Below are 19,992 nucleotides of genomic sequence, written 5' to 3'. Positions count from 1 at the left end.
CAAACACACACAAAAAATGTGCAAATACACCAAATGGAGAAAGTGCTCCACGCACCTGAGATGCAGCCTTCTCGAAGCCATCCGGGTTCAGGGAGGGCATGATGTGGATCCGGGTGTTGTGGATCAGCTTGACAATTGTCTCATTCCCCTTTTGGTATTCGTTGCACAGGTACTGGGCCAAGAAAATGAGCAGTTCCCGGCCAACAGCCTCATTGCCATGCATGTTCCCGATGTATTTAAATTCCGGCTCACCTGGAAAATCCCAAAGAAAGAGTGTGGAGACTTTTCTAGCTTCAGAGAGAAGGCAAATGAGGTAGTGTCAAATAGATTGTGCATCTTCTAATTAATTACCCATAGTTGACAGCTTCTTTTCCTTCCAGAGGTGATATCTAAGATAATCTGCCTTAATCATCAAAACACTCTAAATGCCCCTTCTATTTCCCTGTCTCTCTCCCTTATTACTCACTTGCTATTGACTAAAATGTACCTGCCCCCAGCCATTCATACATTGAAGCCTTAACTCCTAAAATTGTCTGTATTTAGGGCTGGGATCTTAGAAAAGGTATTTATGGTTAAATGAATTCATAAGTGCGCAGTCTAATCCAATAGAACTGGTGCCCTTATAAGAAAAGAAAAGACATACCCTCTCCCTCTCTCCCCACCCTTTTGACCTTCATGGAAGAACCCAGGAAGAAGGCCCACCAACCAGGAGAAATGTCATCGGAAACCAGCCCTGCTCGCACCTTGATCTTGGATTTTCAGGTTTCAGACTGCGAGCAAATTCATTTCTATTGTTTAAAATGACCCAACCAGTGGAGTTGGGTTATGGCACGCAGGGCAGAAAAACACCCACTCCACCCTCAATAACTAATAGTAATAACAACACACTGTGGGCCTCCTATCGGTCAGTCACTGAACTTGGGCTGTTCTCTTATTTAGTCCTCACCAAATGTCTACAAGTAGATTTTATCCATCTCTATTTGCAGATGAACAAACTGAAGTCCAGACTGCTGAAGAGGCCTGGCTACAGCTGCACAGCCCGTGAAGCCAGGATACAAACGCTGATTTCATTTAGTTAGAAGTCTATGCCCTAAAGCATTGGCTTCAAGGCCAGACTGCATAAGTTCAAAGCCTAGCCCCAGTTTTCACTGGCTGGCCTTGAGCAAGCAAATTCATGTCTCTGGGACTCTGCTTCCTTATCTATCAAATGATACCACCGATTTTACCTCATTAGCTTATTATATGAGCTAATGGAAATATTGAGTATAAGCGCTTAGAACGGTCGGTACAAGGCAGATAACAAGTGCTATGTTCTTGCTCTAAATACTAGTAATAATAATAATATATCCCATTATCCTGTCATTGTGAGGTGACTTATCACATATCTATTCTAATTTTTTCTTTACAACAGTTCACTAAAATGTGAAAGACAGATATTTTTATTTTTATTCTATAAGTACAACCCAAAGAAAATTAAATTTTGCTGAAGGGCTCAGAACCCAAACATAAATCACACTGCCCATTTCTGCTGCTTTTCATTGAATTATAGAAGGAGTAATAAATTTGCAGAGAACAGCAGCTGTGATGTTAATGAATCCTGTTGTTCTGTTCCTTTCTATTTCACCCATCCCATAGGCCCAATTTCTCCTGGAAAGGATTCTCCCATATTTTTAAATCACTAGCACAGCTCTTCCCTGGTAAAAGAATAGAAGTTGAAATTACTTTTCTCCTGGAAATATGTTATCTAAATACCCTTTGCATGAGATTCCTGTGTGTGTGTGATTTAAAAGACTGTCAACCAGAGAAAACCATGTCCTTGTGTGACCTCTCAGCCTGAGCTTAAACTAATCTTAATCTAAGGATCAGATGGGAACAGGACCAGTGCTATTTATACTCCCTCACTTTTTGCTTTGAGTGAAAGTCTCTAATAAAACTACCCCTAGGGACCTGCCCAGAAGATAAGAAGTATTTTCTTTGCTTCTGATTTCAAACATCATCATGGCCTTTTTTCCTTTCTGTCAAACTAATGTGTTTCCATGCCTTTTACAGGATGTATTCATTTGGTTGAGGCACGGAGAAATGGTAGCATTCCATTCCAAAAGGAAATAGAGACCAAGTAGCCAGAGGGTACTAGATGCCTGCCTCCCAAAGTTATTTGAAAAGTTTGCACTGTTGGATGCACCCTGTCCTGTTCCCTCACCCCAACATAGCTTTGAGTCTCCAATCACTTAAAAGAGCTTGAGTCACAGCCCAAAGAATAAAGTAAGCACTGTGAAATTTTCTATTACTCCTCTGAATTAAAAAAAAAAAAGTCTTTAATCATTTAAAGTTTAAATAGCAAATTCATAGTCACTTAGCCAAATTTGCTCACCCTCCACTATGTTGTTTGGATACCACATTATATTTTGTTATTTAAATGTTCTGGGCTGGGAATTATTTCCTAGTTCTGCCACAGTCTGCACCACTCCCTATTGCTGCTTTATGTATTTATGTTTGCAAATCATGATTACCAAAGTCAGAAAACTTCCAATATGGTTTCACTTCTTCAATTATGTAGGCAATCTCTTTCTTAGGAACAAACCTTCCTCAATATGTCTATTATATATGTAAGGAGATAGTAGTAATAATGACATTATGTATGGAAATGAAATCCAAAGCAGTTTTCAAGAACAAATTAGATCACAATAGTGCTATCACCAGAATGCAAGTGGCTGGGTTCTTTTAAACCTACTGACATGTCTTGTGAGACAAAGAACAAAGAAGAGCCACAGTTTAAGCACAGCATTTGTAGAATACATATATATATATATATATATATATATATATATATATGCAAACCTTGGCATTAGACACTATACGGACCCAAAAGCAAATAAATCAAGGAATGAAGGTCTGGAAGAGGACACAGATGTGCACAGAACAGTGTTCAGGAGTGAAGTAATGACAAAGGAATGTTGAATTCATAACCAAGCAGCTCCAAGGTCTAACGTGGATACTTCCATGGCCTCTCTGGTCTCATCCTGGCCCTCTTCCCTTCCAAAACCAGAGTGATCTTTCTAAACCCCATACTCATCTGGGCTCTCCCTAAAAATCCATCAGCTAGCTTTCAATTTGTTTTCACCATAAAGACCAAATTCTCTACAAGATCTTTAACCCCTGTGTGGTCTCGGTAACCCGTCTCTAGTCTCCTGAGGCGCCATCCTCCATCCACCCCCATCTTTCAACTATACTTCCTTCTACCACAGGACTCTTGCACATGATGCAATCTACTCACACATTTTTGCCTCACATCCTTCTGATACTGAATGAATATGGTTTTCCTAGTGTATCCTTAGCCTAAGTCTAGTTCCTTTGTTACTTTTAATCCTATGATGGTACTGATTTTAGCTCACTAGGTTATCACCCTCTGCCCAGCATAAAGAGACACGGTAAGCACACAACAAATAGAAATTAAATAAATTCATGAATAAATGAATAGATGAATGGTCTTCCTTCAAAATCTCCTCCCAGGCCCTCCCTGGTGGCACAAGGGGTGAAGCACCATGCTATGAAGCAATCTGCAGCAGCAGGAGTTCAATCCCCAGCCAGCCAGGGAGCAACCCACATGGTGCAGCAGACCTCTCCTGTCTCGCCCACTGCTCCCATCAGCAGTGTCTTCAGTCAATCTGCCTGTTCTGTTCCCCATTCTGTCTCTGGGGAATCCTCTCACTCCCTGTATCTCTGGCCTGTACCCCAGTTCTTGTATGCATAAATAAATAAATCTTAAAAAAATAAAAATAATAATAAAATCTCCTCCCAGCAGATAACTGACAACAAAGCATGTCCAGGACATGGCAGTGCAGCAGCACCCAGAAGGCCTTCCTGAAGCAGTGAATGGAATGAATGAATGAATGAATGAATGAATGAATGAATAGCTGAAAGGCACATCAATGGCAAGCAGTCCAAGGAACATTTAGAGGCCTCGGGGCTTGCTGCTGTAGCCAATTCGGCAGGAAAAGAAACACTTCTTTGGGAATGAAGGCGCAGTGTTGTGAACAGCTGACAGCTGACTTCCCAAGAAGAAGATTAATGTCCATGGTCACTTGAGAACCACAAAACCTCTCCAGCAAGCAGCTCCCTAAGGCTATTTTTGTTTTAAAGTCTTAACAAAGGCTTCTGAAGAAACCTTGTATTCAGAATCCTTAATCCAGAAAGAGGGATAAAACTAGAAACTAGGATAACCCTCTGTGTCAAGTGCAACTTCTATTCATTTAAAGACGGGATAGATTTTCACCATCACTTAGTTTCTTTTCTCTGATTCTAGAGGAGTTTACAACAGGCTATTAAATGGATGACATACGCATTTCTGTTTACCATGTCTGCAGAGAACATATTCCAGGCTTAACTAGTACGTCACTCCTTGTGGATTCAGTTGGTAATGTACGTATTAGCCTGACCTTAGCTCATCTCTCTCCTAGCAACGGGGAGGAAAGGCAGCAAGAACAATTCTCAGTGCACTTAGGGATGGTTGTTTTTACATTGATCTTATGTTGCTCATTCACTCACTAATTCATTTTCCATTTTTCTCAGCATTGACTCTCAAGTTCCTAATTCTGCAACTGGAGAATTATTGTATTTGCAAGACTGGATGGTATCAGCTCAGAAAGTTACATCCATTTTTTCCACAATTTCATGTCACTAGCTGTTTTCTAGTTACCTCACAAGGCACAGCATCATCTACGAAGCCATCACTTAAAAAGAATTAGCTCACGAAACAAACCAGCCTCCTCCTCAGGGGCTGAGTTCCTGTCCTGTCACCTGTATCCCAATACAGTTCATGTACCTGAATGAGTCTGTGTGCTCATCAGAACAAGACAATAACTTATATTTAAAAAAAAAAAAAAATAATAGGATCCAGGGTTCTACTGGAATCAGAAATAAACAAATTCCAAACAAGAACAGCAAATGACTTTTTTTTTTAGGCATGTTTTATTTATTTATTTATTTGTTTGTTTGTTTGTTTGTTTTGTTTATACAAGCACTGGGTACAGTTAGAAGCGCGGGAGGGTGAGAGAATTCACCAGAGCCAGAGTGGGGAGCAGAACAAGCAGACTGACGAAGTACACTGCTGAGGGGAGCAGGAGAGGTCTGCGCGCCATGCGGGACCCTCCTTCGGTGGCCGGGGAGCAACCGGGGATGGAACCAGTGCTGCAGAGGCTGCGGGCGGCTTTGCAACCCAGCGCTCAACTGCTGCGCCACCAGGGAGGCCCAGCAAATGATTTTTAACTCCAAATTTGTAATCCTGAATTTGTTCCAACTGTATATGTATCAGTATCAAGGGAGGGAAGGGGGTTAGGAAAATAAAAGGGAAAGGAGAAATTTCCATTGCTTCAAAAATAAAAGGTAAGTATTTTACACTCCAGAAGCCCCCAGCCCCTAGGTTTATCAAGCTGGTGAAGGATGAAGTTGTGGGAGACTGGTAAAGCTCCCAAATGGGTAAGAATTAATGGTCTCAAAGTGACTAGAGAGCTCCTTACCCACATAAGAACATTTATTTTCACCCTTTGAATTTGACCCACTGGTGAGTCTTCCTGCATCTAATAATTTTGGCTCTTAGAAATAGCTGCCAGGGTCCTCTCTGGTGGTGCAAGGGGTTTAGCACTGCACTTTGAAGCTATCTGCAGCCTCTGCAGCTCAAGTTCGATCGAAGGCCAGGTTGCTGACCCACATGGCACAGCAGACCTCTCCTGTCTCACCCGCTGCTCCCCTCAACAGTGTATTTCAGCGGATTGGCCTGTTCTGTTCCCCACTCTGTCTCTGGTGAATTCTCTCACCCACTGCACCTCTGGCCTGTGCCCCAGTTCTTGTATTGATCAGTTAACTTTTTTTTTTTTTTAAAGATTTATTTGTTTATTTATTTATACCAGCACTGGGCACAGTCAGAAGCGCGGGAGGGTGAGAGAATCCACCAGAGCCAGAGCGGGGAGCAGAGCAGGCAGAGGGACCGAGGTACACTGCTGAGGGGAGCAGCGGGCGGCAGGAGAGGTCTGCGCGCCACGTGGGACCCTCCTCCGGTGGCCGGGGAGCAGCCGGGGATCGAACCGGCGCTGCAGAGGCTGCGGTCAGCTTCCCAACCCAGCGCTCAACCGCTGCGCCACCAGGGAGGCCCTGATCAGTTAACTTTTAAGACCTTCTTCATATCTTAGAAGTAATTATTCAATGACCGATACAGAAGGAAGCAGCAAAGGGAAAATATATAATGGAAATGAAAAAAAAAAAACAAATGTGAAAGCAGTTTGTAAAGCATGAAAATCTATGTTAAGAAGTGTAGCACTGAGATGAAGCTGTTCTTACTCCAGCCTCAAATTATTGTCAAAATATAAGTCCATGGGCCTCCCCGGTGGCACAACGGGTTGAGTGCCATGCTGTGGGGCTGTCCACGGCCTCCGCAGCACCGGTTCGATCCCGGCCTACCAGGGAGAATACCACATGGTGAGGCAGACTTCTTCTGTCTCGCCCGCTGCTCCCCTCAGCAGTGCCCTCAGTCCGTCTGCCTGTTCTGCTCCCCTCTCTGTCTCTGGTGAATCCGCTCACCCTCCCGTGACTCTGGCCTGAACCCCAGCTCTTGTATAAATAAAAATAAATCTTTAAAAAAATATGTAAGTCCACTCATGCATCTGAAAGACATACATTACCTGATGTCATAATTCTTAGAGTCAGTGACAATTTCAAAATACATGTTTCTGGCAAATGTAAAGCAACAGCAAGTTGGGATTGCAAATCCTCCAAAGTGCTGTTTGAACAAGTGGATGAAATCCTAGACTGGCAAGCTCTGTCCCAACATCATGTCCAAACAATGTGGGCATCGGTGCCATGTTAGACAAAAGGCATTAGGTCATGACTAGTGATTGTCTCACAATTTCCTGAAAAAACAAAACAAAACAAAAAAAAAAAAACACCAAAGACCTGCAAGGGCAGTGTGTCCAGGCGTTGCCCAACTCAGATCAAGCTATGATACTGCTCTCCTCCTCTTCTCATGGGTTTACCCTTTAAATCTCTCCGTCTAAGTCCCTTCTCCAGGCAAATGTTCCTTTCCAGCACTGGTCCCCTCTAGCATGAGCCATTAATCAAACCTTGCCTGAATCAACTATACTTAGGGCTCTCTGTGAAATCCCTCCCTAGACAGCAAAAGACCCACGCTTTTGGGTCAGGGAGTGTAACAGTAACAATTTACACTCATTGCTGAGTAACTGAAATCATCCCAAATAAAGCTCCATTTCTCAAAGATTTGGTAAAATATGTATATGATCAATGACCTTAAGAAGATCACAAACGACTATACACACAGCACCATCACTGCACTGATTTGACTTACAAATGGCTGCACAAACAAGCTGGAAACATCTTTGGAACAGATAGGCCTTATAATCAATGTTCTTCCTCCCTCAGTGGTAAACCAGGGGTTAAGACATTAGTGCGACTAATTGTTTCCACTTGCTTGACATTCTAACCTATTATAGCCAGTAAATCATTCTTGCAGAAACCAAACCCTGAAAGTTTCCTAGAACTTGTCAGTAAGAGCATCATTAATTGGCTTGTGTTTTTGCACACTTTAGCAGTTTAAAATGCTGAGCATTTTCCTAAAAGAAATGAAAATCTCTAGGGATCAAATTAACAATGCTAGAGGGTGGGTATGTTATAAAAACAGATTTCTACGGAAGAGATGAAAAGAAAATAAAAGAAGGGAGGAAAAGAAATCAAGAAGAGGCAAAACAATTTTAAAAAGTTGCAAAAGAAATAACAGAATATTAAAGAGTATGTTATTTCCCCTTACTTCTTCCTTCAGTCATATTTTAAAAATAACATACTGAAAATAAAATCTTACTTCACTTGATTTTTAATAGGCAACTATAATAGACTACATTAAAGACTTATTCTGCAGAGCTGCATTACAGAACTACTTTTGAAAGTATTAATTATGTATTAGCCATTACATATAATTTTAAAGTTCTACTATATATAATATCGAGGATGTTTCTATTAAGATCTTATTTGGGCCTCCCTGGTGGCGCAAGGGGTTAAGCACCAAACTATGAAGCAATCCACAGCCTCTGCAGCATGAGTTTGATCCCCAGCAGGCCAGGGAGCAACCCACATGGCGCAGCAGACCTTTCCTGACTCGCCCACTGCTCCCCTCAGCAGTGTACTTTGGTCAATCTGCCTGTTCTGTTCCCCACTCTGTCTCTGGTGAATCCTCTCACCCCCTGCATCTCTGGTCTGTACCCCAGCTCTTGGATGCATAAATAAATGAAATCTTTAAAAAAAAATAAGATCCTAATTGAAGAGAGGTAAACAAAAGATCAGAAGACATTTATAGTCTTACAAGTCCATTAAACAATGTCACAGCTCCCATTATTAACAAGTACATACAATTTTCGAAAATTAAAATATTTATTTTCACACAAGTATGCTAGAAACTTTTTAAAAATATCCATAATATGATGTTCTGTTAACAACCAGCTCTGGTCTATAGCATTTGCAAATTTTCATGGTGTAAATATTTCACCATGGCCAATATGGAACTAGCACTATGAGGTCAACTGACTCACAAATTCCCTGAAAATGAAAAATAGGCCTCATAAGCCAGCCCAGCAAGCACTGCATATGGAGAGCAATTATTGGCGATAGTTTCCAGTTTCCTCACGTGTTCTCCAGGAAGGGAAGCTAGAATCTAAGAAATCTGAAGACTTTCAAACACATTATAAGAAATATAATCAGACTATCCTCTACCCTACCACTTTCCTTATATTTAATTTTATGCAGGAAAAATTAAAATAATTAGTTTGGGTTCTTTCTTGCATTAAGAGAAGGCTATTTTCCAAAGCACTATACATTATTTGTTAAGTCAGGGGGAAATTTAGGAAAGTAAAGATGAGTAAGGGTATTTTTTTTTGCTATAATTGATTATTCTAGCAGCTTACTGGTTCACTGGATTATATGCAGCCTTTGCTCTAAAATTAGTCATAATAAATCAATAAAAAAATTGTACTTTAGCTATTAAATAGTTTTTCTAAAATGCTTATCAACCATTGTTAACAGGTATTCAAAACTGCTGTTCTTATAGTCTTGACCTACAAGATTATCTTACCAATCAGAAACGCAATGTACTTGGGCCTCCCTGGTGGCACAGGGGGTTGGGACGCAGCCTGTGAAGCTGGTCACAGCCGCTGCAGCATGGGTTCAATTCCTGGCCAGGGAGCTACCCACATGGCAGCAGCGGACCTCTCCTGGCTTGCCCGCTGCTCCCCTCAGCAGTGTGTTTCGGTCAGTCTGCCTGTTCTGTTCCCCGCTATGTCAATGGTGGGTGTTCTCACCCCCCACACACACCTCTGGCCTGTACCCTAGTTCTTGTGTGCATAGATAGATAAATCTTTTAAAAAAATTAAAAAATTTTAAAAAAAGCAATATACCTTCTGTGCATGCTCATAGAAAGTCACAATTTTAAAAATCACAGAAATTAGTTATTTAAAACTAGTAATGTGAAGTTCTTTATTATTATTATCATCTCAGGAGATAGTGTCAACAAAAGTCTTAGTTTCAGGGAAATCTCTGACTTATTTAAAAAACATCATGAGGGGTCGGGTGAAGGCAGGAGTAAAGTGGGGAAGGGTTCAGTGGACGATGGAGAGGATTATGGGTGCTTTGGTGGTGGGTGTGGTGTGGCAACATGTATCTAAAGAGGTATAAATCCATATCTCTAAATCATATACAGTGCTGTAAACCAATGGCACCTCAATGAAATAAAAAGACCATCATGAACACAGAAATTTCAATCCATAAATCCAAAAAACAGAGACTGATCTGTAATTTTTCTGTAGATATTAATTATCAAGATAGACAAAGGATCATTTTTTAAGTACAAAAGTTATGGGCTATATCAAGTGCTTACCAGAATGCATTTGTGGATTTATTTACTGAAGATAGATGGTTTGGTGACAGTAAAACCTCTTTCAAAAGTATTCATTTCTAGTTATTTTGAATAAACTTCTTGGAAGAGTCTACCATCTTTCACTAGTAATCTTATTAAAAAAAATTTATATAAATTAATCTACGGGGATAAGAACAAAACAGTCACACAATCTGGTACTAAGAATAGGGAGAGAGAAAATATGAATGGACCTGGCTTATGACAAGTGATCGTGATTTATTTGGGCCTTTGCTGACACACTCATTAGCGTACTTGGCTGTGCTTTGTATGTCTGTTTTGGAAAATAATGTCCATAAGAAATTCAGGAGGAGACCCCATACCTCTGAAATAAAACAATGTTGAAAATGCATTACTTCAATTAAAAAAAAAGTTCATTTCATGACATCAGAAGTTCAGATTCAACATCACATTTCTGAAGGTTGAAGGTTATTCAAGTTTTTCTTTTTTCTTTTTATTTTCATTTTGGGGGATGTTGTTCCAAGTTTCTGAAGGTTGTTAAGTGGAGAAAAATTTGATTCATTCTGCAAAACTCCAAAGGACAAAAGTAGAATCGTGACTAGAAGGCACAGAGAGAAACAGCTGAAAAACAAACTTGCTTTCAGTTAAAGCTGTCAGGAGACTGAACAGCTTCTGGCAGTTATTAATCTCCCAAAAGGCAAAAAAGCATTTCAGAGATATGCTGTAGAGGTTGGACTAAATGATCTTCTAAACACCCTACAATTTCACAGTAAAAAACGGTTTAACTAATATCCTTTCTTTGAAAAAGTATTGGGTATTCGAGCTTCTAAGCTTATCCTATGTAGCTACAGTTCTCAAGAAATATTAGTTGACAACGCTGGTAGTAATCTGAAGCAAAGAGAAAATGGTAGAACTAAGACATGATTACAAAAAGGAATGGAAAAACACAACTCTATTCCACAACTCATCTCTTTATGCCCATAAATGAACAGCACAGCCAGTTTCAAATGAATGAGAGGATGAGTAAACGTGATGTCATCAGAATCAGTGTGGGTGGACAATGTCAAACAATGGCAGCAAATCTGGAGAAACTTCAGTTTGCTAATGAACAGATAAAGTGACAGCAACATTAACCACCTAAAACAAAAACAGCAATATAAAAGCTTACTTGAACAATCTCTTCCCAGAACCAACGTGAACTCCAAAAAATTCCTCTGAGGAAGCTGCTCTCTCTCAAGTCAAATTGATTTGCAAAATATCTTCAGGATGTTATTTTTTCAACATCATAACTAAAGACTTGCAACGCTGAACATATGCCAGTCTCAGAAGCAGTAGGCAATGCAATAGAATCTTTTAAAGGAGATAAGGGAGCCAAATGGAGCTCTCTGGATCTTTCTGCAGGTCTCAGCATTATAGAAAGCCAGGACTGAGCTTGTGAAGATTCTCCCATGGGAGCATTGTGTTGACTCTAGGTCTCCTTCCAAAAGATTACACCCCACAGCAGGCTTGAACATCCTCTTTTGTTCAAAAATTTTTTTAAAAAATTGCACTGGCTTATAACACCATAGCTCAGGGTCATTTGTGGATTTCTTATACACACAGATTTCTGAGCTTCATTCTAAAAGATCATATTCCAAAAGGGATGGCAGCCTGAACATCTGTATTCTCTAAAGGATCTAGAGGTGATTCTGATGTCCTTCCAGGACTAAGAAGGAAAGATTGAGAGGTAAGCACAGGGAAAATCTAGTTATGGGGAGCAGTTCAATGATGCCAGTGTGTAGGTGGGACTTTCAGGGGCCTCCAGGAATTCTGATCGTACACTGAGTAGAATAATGACTTTTGACAATGTATGGGTTATGGACTTTTTAAAAATTTGATCTCAATAAAACTACGAATTTTCTCCCCTCACACTTGAAAAAAAAATCCATGAAAGTATGCAAAGACTTTACAAAACTTAAGAAATATTATAACTAGCACTAATAAGTCAGAATGAGGGAAAAGGGAAATCACAACCACCATAAATATAAGCATACCTCATGTGTGTACACAGATTTCTTTTCTGATCCCAAGTACACTCACTTGTCCATCCTTAGTGCAAATGGAACACAGCAGCGTGACAATAAAGCACTCTTAAAAAAAAAAAATTTGAGGGAGTGTGGAGCATGGACTTGGACTTGAATTTCAGCTCTAAGATTGTATACCTAAGCTTGAACAACTAACCCCTTACCTTAGACTCCGTATTCTTTTCTGTAAATTGGCTTACTAATTCAATTATGAGTTACTGAAAGGATTAAATAAGTATATAAATAAGACATTGCACACCATGTCCAACAACTAACTAGTAGGCAACCAATAAATGGAAATATTGCCCACGAGTCCCACTGTTAGCATAATAGAAACCATCTTCCCTATTTGAGACCATAGAAACTCCAACAGGAATAGCTGGGGCCCCTGAATCTTCCAAAGGGCTATGGAGATGTGGTTCCTTGGGGGCAGTTTGAATTTCAACCCAGAGTCACAGTTAAGATTCTGGGTCAAAGTCAAGAGCATACCTTGAAGATTGTGTTTTTAAAACAGAAAATGAGCTCATAATAGTACGTGAGCTTCTAAATAAATTGGAAAATTTGGTCTCAGAAACAAACCAACAATTCACTAAAAGAACTCTATGAACCAGACCTCCCTGGTGGTGCAGGGGTTAAAGACACAGTGCTATTATGCAGTCACCTGCCGCTACAACATGAGTTCCATCTCCAGCCAGGGAGATAGTCCACGTGAAGCAGCAGACCTCTCCTGTCTCACCTGCTGCTCCCCTCAGCAGTGTATTTCAGTAGATCTGCCTGTTCTGTTCCCCCATGTTCTCTCTCTGGGGAATCTTCTCACCCCCACATCTCTGACCTGTACCCCAGTTCTTGTATGTATAAATAAATAAATATTTATAAAAAGAACTCTATGAACCCCTTGATGAAGAGTATAAAGATATGGAACATTGAACAAAGAAGACACGCCACCCCAATTGCCTTAAGATGCAGTAGCCAGATCTTTGGTATATACTTCAGGTCTTGACCAGAATAATAAGCAAAACTGAGGATCCTAGACCGACAAAGAAACTCCCCCCAAAACAAATTAAACAAATGCCATTTATAACTCCTGATGAGTTTAATGACATTCCAGAATATATGAAACCCCTCGTAACTTATTGTCTAGTTAATGACAGTACTAAAAAAATCAACAAGGCAGTAGTTGGTAAATACAAGGTTCTACATCAACCAAAAAAGCCTGTGAATTCTGTGTCCAAATTCTCTTTCAAATATTTACTGATACAGAGATGAAGGATTCAAACATCATTGTTTTATGATGGTAGCTGCCATAAAAGACTTCACAGCTTAGAAAGTTTACAAGAGGTCTCGTGTGATACCGAATATTTTACAACACTGCCGGAGAACTTACCAGATATATTATAACCTGAGATCCTTGTGAGTGTCTGAACAAGTCAACTATATAGAGGCTATTTCTATAAGCTCCTTATATATAATTTCATTAGTTTATTTTTTTCTATTTTCTTTTCTTGTTTCTTATAAAATGAAACTTTTTTTCCAAATAAAATATATGTATTTTAAAATCCACTTCCTTTTAGTAAATACTTAACCACCTACTGCATCAGACTCTGTCCTGGGCATATAAAGCATTTATTTTAGTTAAAATAAATGTTCATGCCTAGCTTTGTGTTTTTTTTGACAGTGTTGCAGATCCCAATAAGACAAGTCAAATGTGATCATGGAAGAATATAAGGTCAAGGATACCCAGACCCTACTGAATTCAAGGCCATTAGTGTCTAAAGTGCCCTAGTGATATTTTAGCGTAAAGGCAAAACTTGGATTTGGAGGCAATGTATCCATGTGATTATCCTGCTTCCCCCTATTTCAACAAGTAACAGCTTACCTGAAAGGCACTCAGTATAAAACAATCTGTAAACTTCAACCTATACTGAAGTTGTAATAAAAGTATGTTGAACTGGAAAAAAAAAAAAAAAAGAGGGACATGAAATGGATGAAATGGATCAAAAGGTACAAACTTTCAGTTATAAAATAAATGGCGGAAATGCAATGTACAGCATGACAACTATAGTGAATAATACCAGAATGCATATTTGAAAGTTGCTAAGACTAGATCTTAAAAGTCCTTATCACAAGAGAGAAAATGTTAGCTATATACAGTGATGGATGTTAACTAGACTGATTGCGGTGATCACTTCACTATACGCAGGCATTGAATTATTATACTGAACACCTAAAAGCTACACATGTCAACTAAAAAGTTTTTACTAAGAGCAATAAAAATAACTGTGGCACTTAAGTGGGTCTGGAAAATTAATCCATCTTTCCAGCAAGACAACAATATAGCTGGTATCAATCTCTCCCATTTGGCAGAACTCTTCAAATGTGGACGCCCCTGGGAATCCCCTGACAGTCCTGTTACAATGCAGATTCCAATTCAGCAGGTCTGGAGCTCAGCCTGAGCCAGAAGTTCTAGTAAGTTCCCGAGGGTGCCAGGCTGCTAGGCTGTGGACCACTGAGTGCAGAAAGAATATTTGCAACTGCTAGAATCAGAGTGTGGGAGAGAAGGAGAAAGAAAGACTGACTTTTAGTAATAAAAGAACTCTTTAGGAACTTGAGTGTTTTTTTTCCTTATTGTTGGCTCATTTCAATCAACTTGACCACCTACCCATCCAAAGGCACACAGAATTTTCTTCTGTGTTTTCTGTATCTTTCCCGTCCTGCAGAGTACCTCTAGAGCACTTGAAATGGGGTGAGGGCAACTAAGAGCTGAATTTTTAATTATGCTTATTTTAATTAATTTGAATTTAAATAATACGAGGCTACCATATTGAACGGTAGTTCAGCAGCATGGTTCTAACACCTTATCTTTTATTGTTTTAATGTGGAAACTGCATTTGGAATTTTGCATGAATTTCCTGTATGTTGACTTTATTTACATCCAAGGAAGATAAGTTGGAGGAAAATCTGAAGGAAATCTGGAAGCAGTGCAGTGAATATCCTAGTGAAAGCTATAGTTATGCTCCTGAATAAAAACATTGTTTTGCTCTAGGAAGAGACTTTTCTTAGCAGGAAAATTTTAGGCGGCTCTGCCAAACCCAAGTGCTATTTAAATAATAAGTGTTTACAAAAAGAATGCTATCTTTCATACAAAAGGAGGAATGCATTCCATACTCCCAGTTTTACTGGCAGAGATAATCGATCATGATTAGAACCATTTACGAAAGTGACTCTGAATGCACCTGCACACACAAAATGGGGCAGGAGCACAGGTTGGAGGAATATGGTCATTTTAGTTTTACCAAAACAACTATAGGTCCTCAACCACAGTCCATACCCAACAACTGGGGATGAAAGCCAAACCCAAAATTTTGGTGAACTTGGAATGCAGCCGAAGGAAAACAAAAAAGATCTGTAATGAAATCCCAAACGTGACAGGAGACGTAACTGAAAGTTACGGAAGCTTAGAATCTCATGAAAAATATCCACCCCGAAAGTTCCATTGTTGGTTCTAGAATGTTCTATAGAAATCACATCTCAGTGACATGAGTATATCCTGAAAACTCAAGTACTGCCCTGGTTTGCTCCAGGGCCAGCCAACAGCAGGACGTTCCAATGTTGGCATCATTCCTCAGCAAAATGACTGAGTGATCATGAAGTCCTGTGTCCTGGGAAAACTGACCCACCAAGAATTATCCACCAGGCTTCTTCAGGAGCTTAGGATATGTCTGAGCTACCTATTCTCTATTCCCCAGGCACACAAAACTCGAAAGTTTCGATCCCCGGCTGCTCCCCGGCCACCGGAGGAGGATCCCACATGGTGTGCAGACCTCTCCTGCCACCCGCTGCTCCCCTCAGCAGTGTGCTTCAGTCCTTCTGCCTGCTCTGCTCCCCACTCTGGCTCTGGTGAATTCTCTCACCCTCCCGCGCTTCTGACTGTACCCAGTGCATGTATAAACAAAACAAACAAACAAACATAATAAATAAATAAATAAAAACATGCCTCTATAAAAAAAAATAAATAAATAAATAAAATAAAAAAATAAAAAAATTGCACTATTTATCAAATTACCAACCAAATCAGGAAGCTTGAGAGTGCAGGGGCTTCGAGGATTAGCAAGGCAAACAGTCATGAACCTGGCCCTCCAAAGCTATCCCAAAATTTTCCTTTAGCAGGAAAATTTTAGGCAGCTCTGCCAAACCCAAGTGCTATTTAAATAATAAGTGTTTACAAAAAGAATGCTATCTTTCATACAAAAGGAGGAATGCATTCCATACTCCCAGTTTTACTAGCAGAGATAATCGATCATGATTAGAACCATTTACAAAAGTGACTCTGAATGCACCTGCACACACAAAATGGGGCAGGAGCACAGGTTGGAGGAATATGGAACCATGCTGCTGAACTACCGTTCAATATGGTAGCCTCGTATTATTTAAATTCAAATTAATTAAAATAAGCATAATTAAAAATTCAGCTCTTTGTTGCCCTCACCCCATTTCAAGTGCTCTAGAGGTACTCTGCAGGATGGGAAAGATACAGAAAACACAGAAGAAAATTCTGTGTGCCTTTGGATGGGAAGGCACCCTAACAATAACTGAGCAATTGGTGTCAGAGCGGTGAGCAGGCAGGAACTGTTTCCGCACCTGCATTTCCCTCACTGTTTCCCTTTGGATGTGCCTCTGTCTGATGGGTTTTCCATCAAGTGACATCCAGCAGTTGCTTTAATATATTCTTTCAGGTATAAATTTTTAAGATGTATGTCTACTGGCATCCGTGAGAAGACCCACACCAGCCTCTCTAACCACCAAGAAGTCCAGTCTCTGATAAAAGAACTGGACATAAGACCTGAAACCATAAAATATATAGAAGAAAATATAGGTAAAACACTACAAGACATACATCGCAATAACATCTTTAAAGACTCATCACCCAAAGCAAAGAAAGTCAAGAAAAGAAAAACACCTGGGATTACATCAAACTGAAAAGCTTCTGCACAGCAAGAGACATTAACCAAAACATAGAGATACCCCACTGATTAGGAAAAAGTCTTTGCACTCCAGTCAACTGATAAGGGACTGATCACAAAGATATACAAAGAACTCACATGGCTCAACAAAAACAAAATAAACAATCCAGTCAAGAAATGGGCAGAAGAACTCAAAAGACATTTCTCCAAAGAGGAAATGCAAATGGCCAACAGGCATATGAAAAAATGTTCAACATCCCTTATCATCAGGGAAATGCAAATCAAAACCACACTGAGATACCACCTTACACCAGTAAGAATGGCACATATCAAAAAAACAAGCAACAATAAATGTTGGTGAGGATGTGGTGAAAAAGGAACTCTCCTGCACTGATGGTGGGAGTGCAAACTGGCCCAACTACTATGGAGAGCTGTCTGGAGGTTCCTCAGTCTACCAAAAATGGAGCTACCATACCACCTGGCAATTCCATTCCTAGGGATCTATCCAAAGGACACAGAAACATTGATTCAAAAGAACACCTGTACACCTATGTGTATTGCAGCACTATTTACAATAGGTAAAACCTGGAAACAACCCAAATGCCAAAAAATAGATGATCGGATCAGGAAGATGTGGTACATATACACAATGGAATATTATTCAGCAATCAAAAAAGATAAACTCATGCCATTCGCAGCAACGTGGACGGAACTAGAAGGAATTATGCTCAGTGAAATAAGCCAGAAGGAAAAAGAAAAATCTCGGATGGTTTCACTTATAGCAGGAATATAGAGGAACCCAATAAGACATCAGTGTAAAAAAATAATATCAGTACAAAACACAACAAAGCAAAAATGGACAATGATAAATGAGAGACATCCTGCAGGGGAGGAGGCAGGAGAGGGATCAGAGGGAGGGAGGGAGGAGCACAGGGGACTGAGGTGATGGTGCACAGGGCGTTGGGGAAGGAAACTCTAAGGGGACTCCACCTGAGGGGGTGGGGGAAGTAAATATTGTTTAAAAAATGAACAATGATGTAAAAAAATAAAAAAACATATAAAAAATAAATTAATTAAAAGTTAGAAATAAATTTTTGAAAAGTCCATTCTCTCAGAGGAAATTTTTCAAGCACTAATTGGCTAGCACTTAGGAAGGACTCAAAAGTCACTGAGGAAATCTCCTCAGGACATTTATTTCCCAACTGGAAAGACACTGACAGAGGTGTGTTGTCTGGCTCCCTCCTTGGAGTTCTCCCAGCAATGATGCTCACGTTTGTTAAAAGCTGTGGGTTGTCTCAACACTCGTTGGGAAAGGGAGAAAGAGGATATCCTATGTAGTGGATTAGGCTTAGAGAATATAAATCATTAAATAAAGTGATTTATTGCCACAGCGCTCCTATGAATCATGAAATCAGTGACATTTCGCAAAAGCCTATAAATTACACCACTGTCCCAGAAACCACAGTTTGGGAGGCAGCATAACAGTAGCTGGAGGATTCTGAAACTTAGGTAATGCTGGGTACATCTCTGCGATGATGGAACGCCTTGCTAATGCTTCCATTTGCCAGCCTCTGCATGATGAGGCCTGAGCTCAAACAGATCTGCCTCCTGGATAAGTAATGAGATACAGTTCTTAAAGATGTTGATGAAGATTCACTTTAAAACCACCGTTCTTCCTGCCTTCTGGTGACTCAGCACTAACAGAAAAATAATAGTCTTTTTGGTTAAAGCCATCACAGGATGAGAGGTATGCTGGAAACCTAGAGAGCATACACTGAAGCCATAGACTGTTACAGGTGGTGCCCCCTGGAGGGGGTTGCTGGTGAGGACAGATAGCCCCAGGGGAAATGCTAAAACTGAAAGGAAATATAAGTGACTGCAGAAGGGAGCACCGATTCATTCCATCTTCAGGATTCAGCGTTTTTGGATCTTCAGCATTTGGGATTAGCAGATTTTGGCCCCCACTGCGGCCGATCTTCCAGAAGGTTGTTGTGGGCCTCTGAACATGGAAAGGCCTCCAGCAGTCAACCTCAGAGAGGAAAAGTTTGGAGGCTTTGCAAGTAGCTGAACCACTGAAACTTTTCCCAGTTTTGCTGCTGTTACAGCCTAGCAGAGAAGGCAAAGACCCGGAGCCAGGCTCCTCACTGAGCTGTGTGAGCGGGGGCCGTTTGTAGGGTCGTTCAGTCACTGCAGCTGCTGTTTTGAGTGTCGCTTGTCTGGTGCTGCACTGGGGCATCTCAGCAGCTCCAGCAGCATCTCCTGCTGTGTCTTCTGTTGTCTTCATGAGTTGGAACCTGACCTAGAGTATAGCTGCTGCATGTCCGCAGTGGCAGAAAGACACCATCTTACCTGCTTTTGTTTGGGACTGAAAAACACTGGACACTGACTCAGGTGAGTTAAACAGACATTTTTGGCTTCAGTAACTTTGTTTTTCCCTGGTTTGTTAAATAAATCCCATTGTTGTTGTGCCCTGAACCTGAGTAGTCTTGCAATTATGCATACAGGTGAAGAACTCAGACAGTGACAGGTAAACTATTTGGGCAGTGTCCTTGGCCAGCTTTAGTGCCCCTTGCTGCCCTGTATCAAGAACATAGAAAAACACATACACACACAGTGTTTTGGAGAGGAAAAACTAAAGAAATCGAGAAAGGTTGATGTGGAAATCTTATGTGAAATTAGTCATCTATCGCTTCCCAACACTTTGGTTAATGACAGGTAGTAGGCACGACTTGTAGAAATCAGAGAAGCAAACTCAACAGAGAAGTGAGCTGCAATTCATTCATTCAACATGTTGATGAGTCAATCTGGGGGTGTGGCTTAGCTGTCTCATAACTCCATCAGCTCACCCATCACTTCAACATGCTTTTATCTAGAACACTGACATGTTCTCAATTTAAGAAAACTGCTGTCCTTGTCAAATCAGATGGCTGCCCCTATCCCTTTGTATATAGAAATTTCTAGCATCAACTGCAAACATTTATCTCCTTATCAGTAACAGCAACCTTTTGTTGTTGGTCTCTCTGAATTTTTTTATGAGTAAAAA

General features: G+C 40.4%; 1 protein-coding gene across 1 annotated transcript in view; it reads right to left on the bottom strand.

The window, feature by feature from the left end:
- CPE (carboxypeptidase E) overlaps window positions 1-19,992 on the bottom strand; it is an 89,051-nt gene that overhangs the window by 23,999 nt on the left and 45,060 nt on the right. Inside the window, exon 2 of the mRNA XM_037526410.1 lies at window positions 56-252. Within this exon, the coding sequence (XP_037382307.1) occupies window positions 56-252 (197 nt within the window). The remainder of the gene's footprint in view (window positions 1-55; window positions 253-19,992) is intronic.

The sequence above is a fragment of the Talpa occidentalis genome, unplaced genomic scaffold (assembly GCF_014898055.3).
Source record: "Talpa occidentalis isolate TD23 unplaced genomic scaffold, MPIMG_talOcc4v2.1 talOcc4.4, whole genome shotgun sequence".
NCBI classification, from domain to species: domain Eukaryota; kingdom Metazoa; phylum Chordata; class Mammalia; order Eulipotyphla; family Talpidae; genus Talpa; species Talpa occidentalis.
Note: the sequence above shows the minus strand (reverse complement) of the source record. Positions and strands in the feature narration are given on the sequence as shown.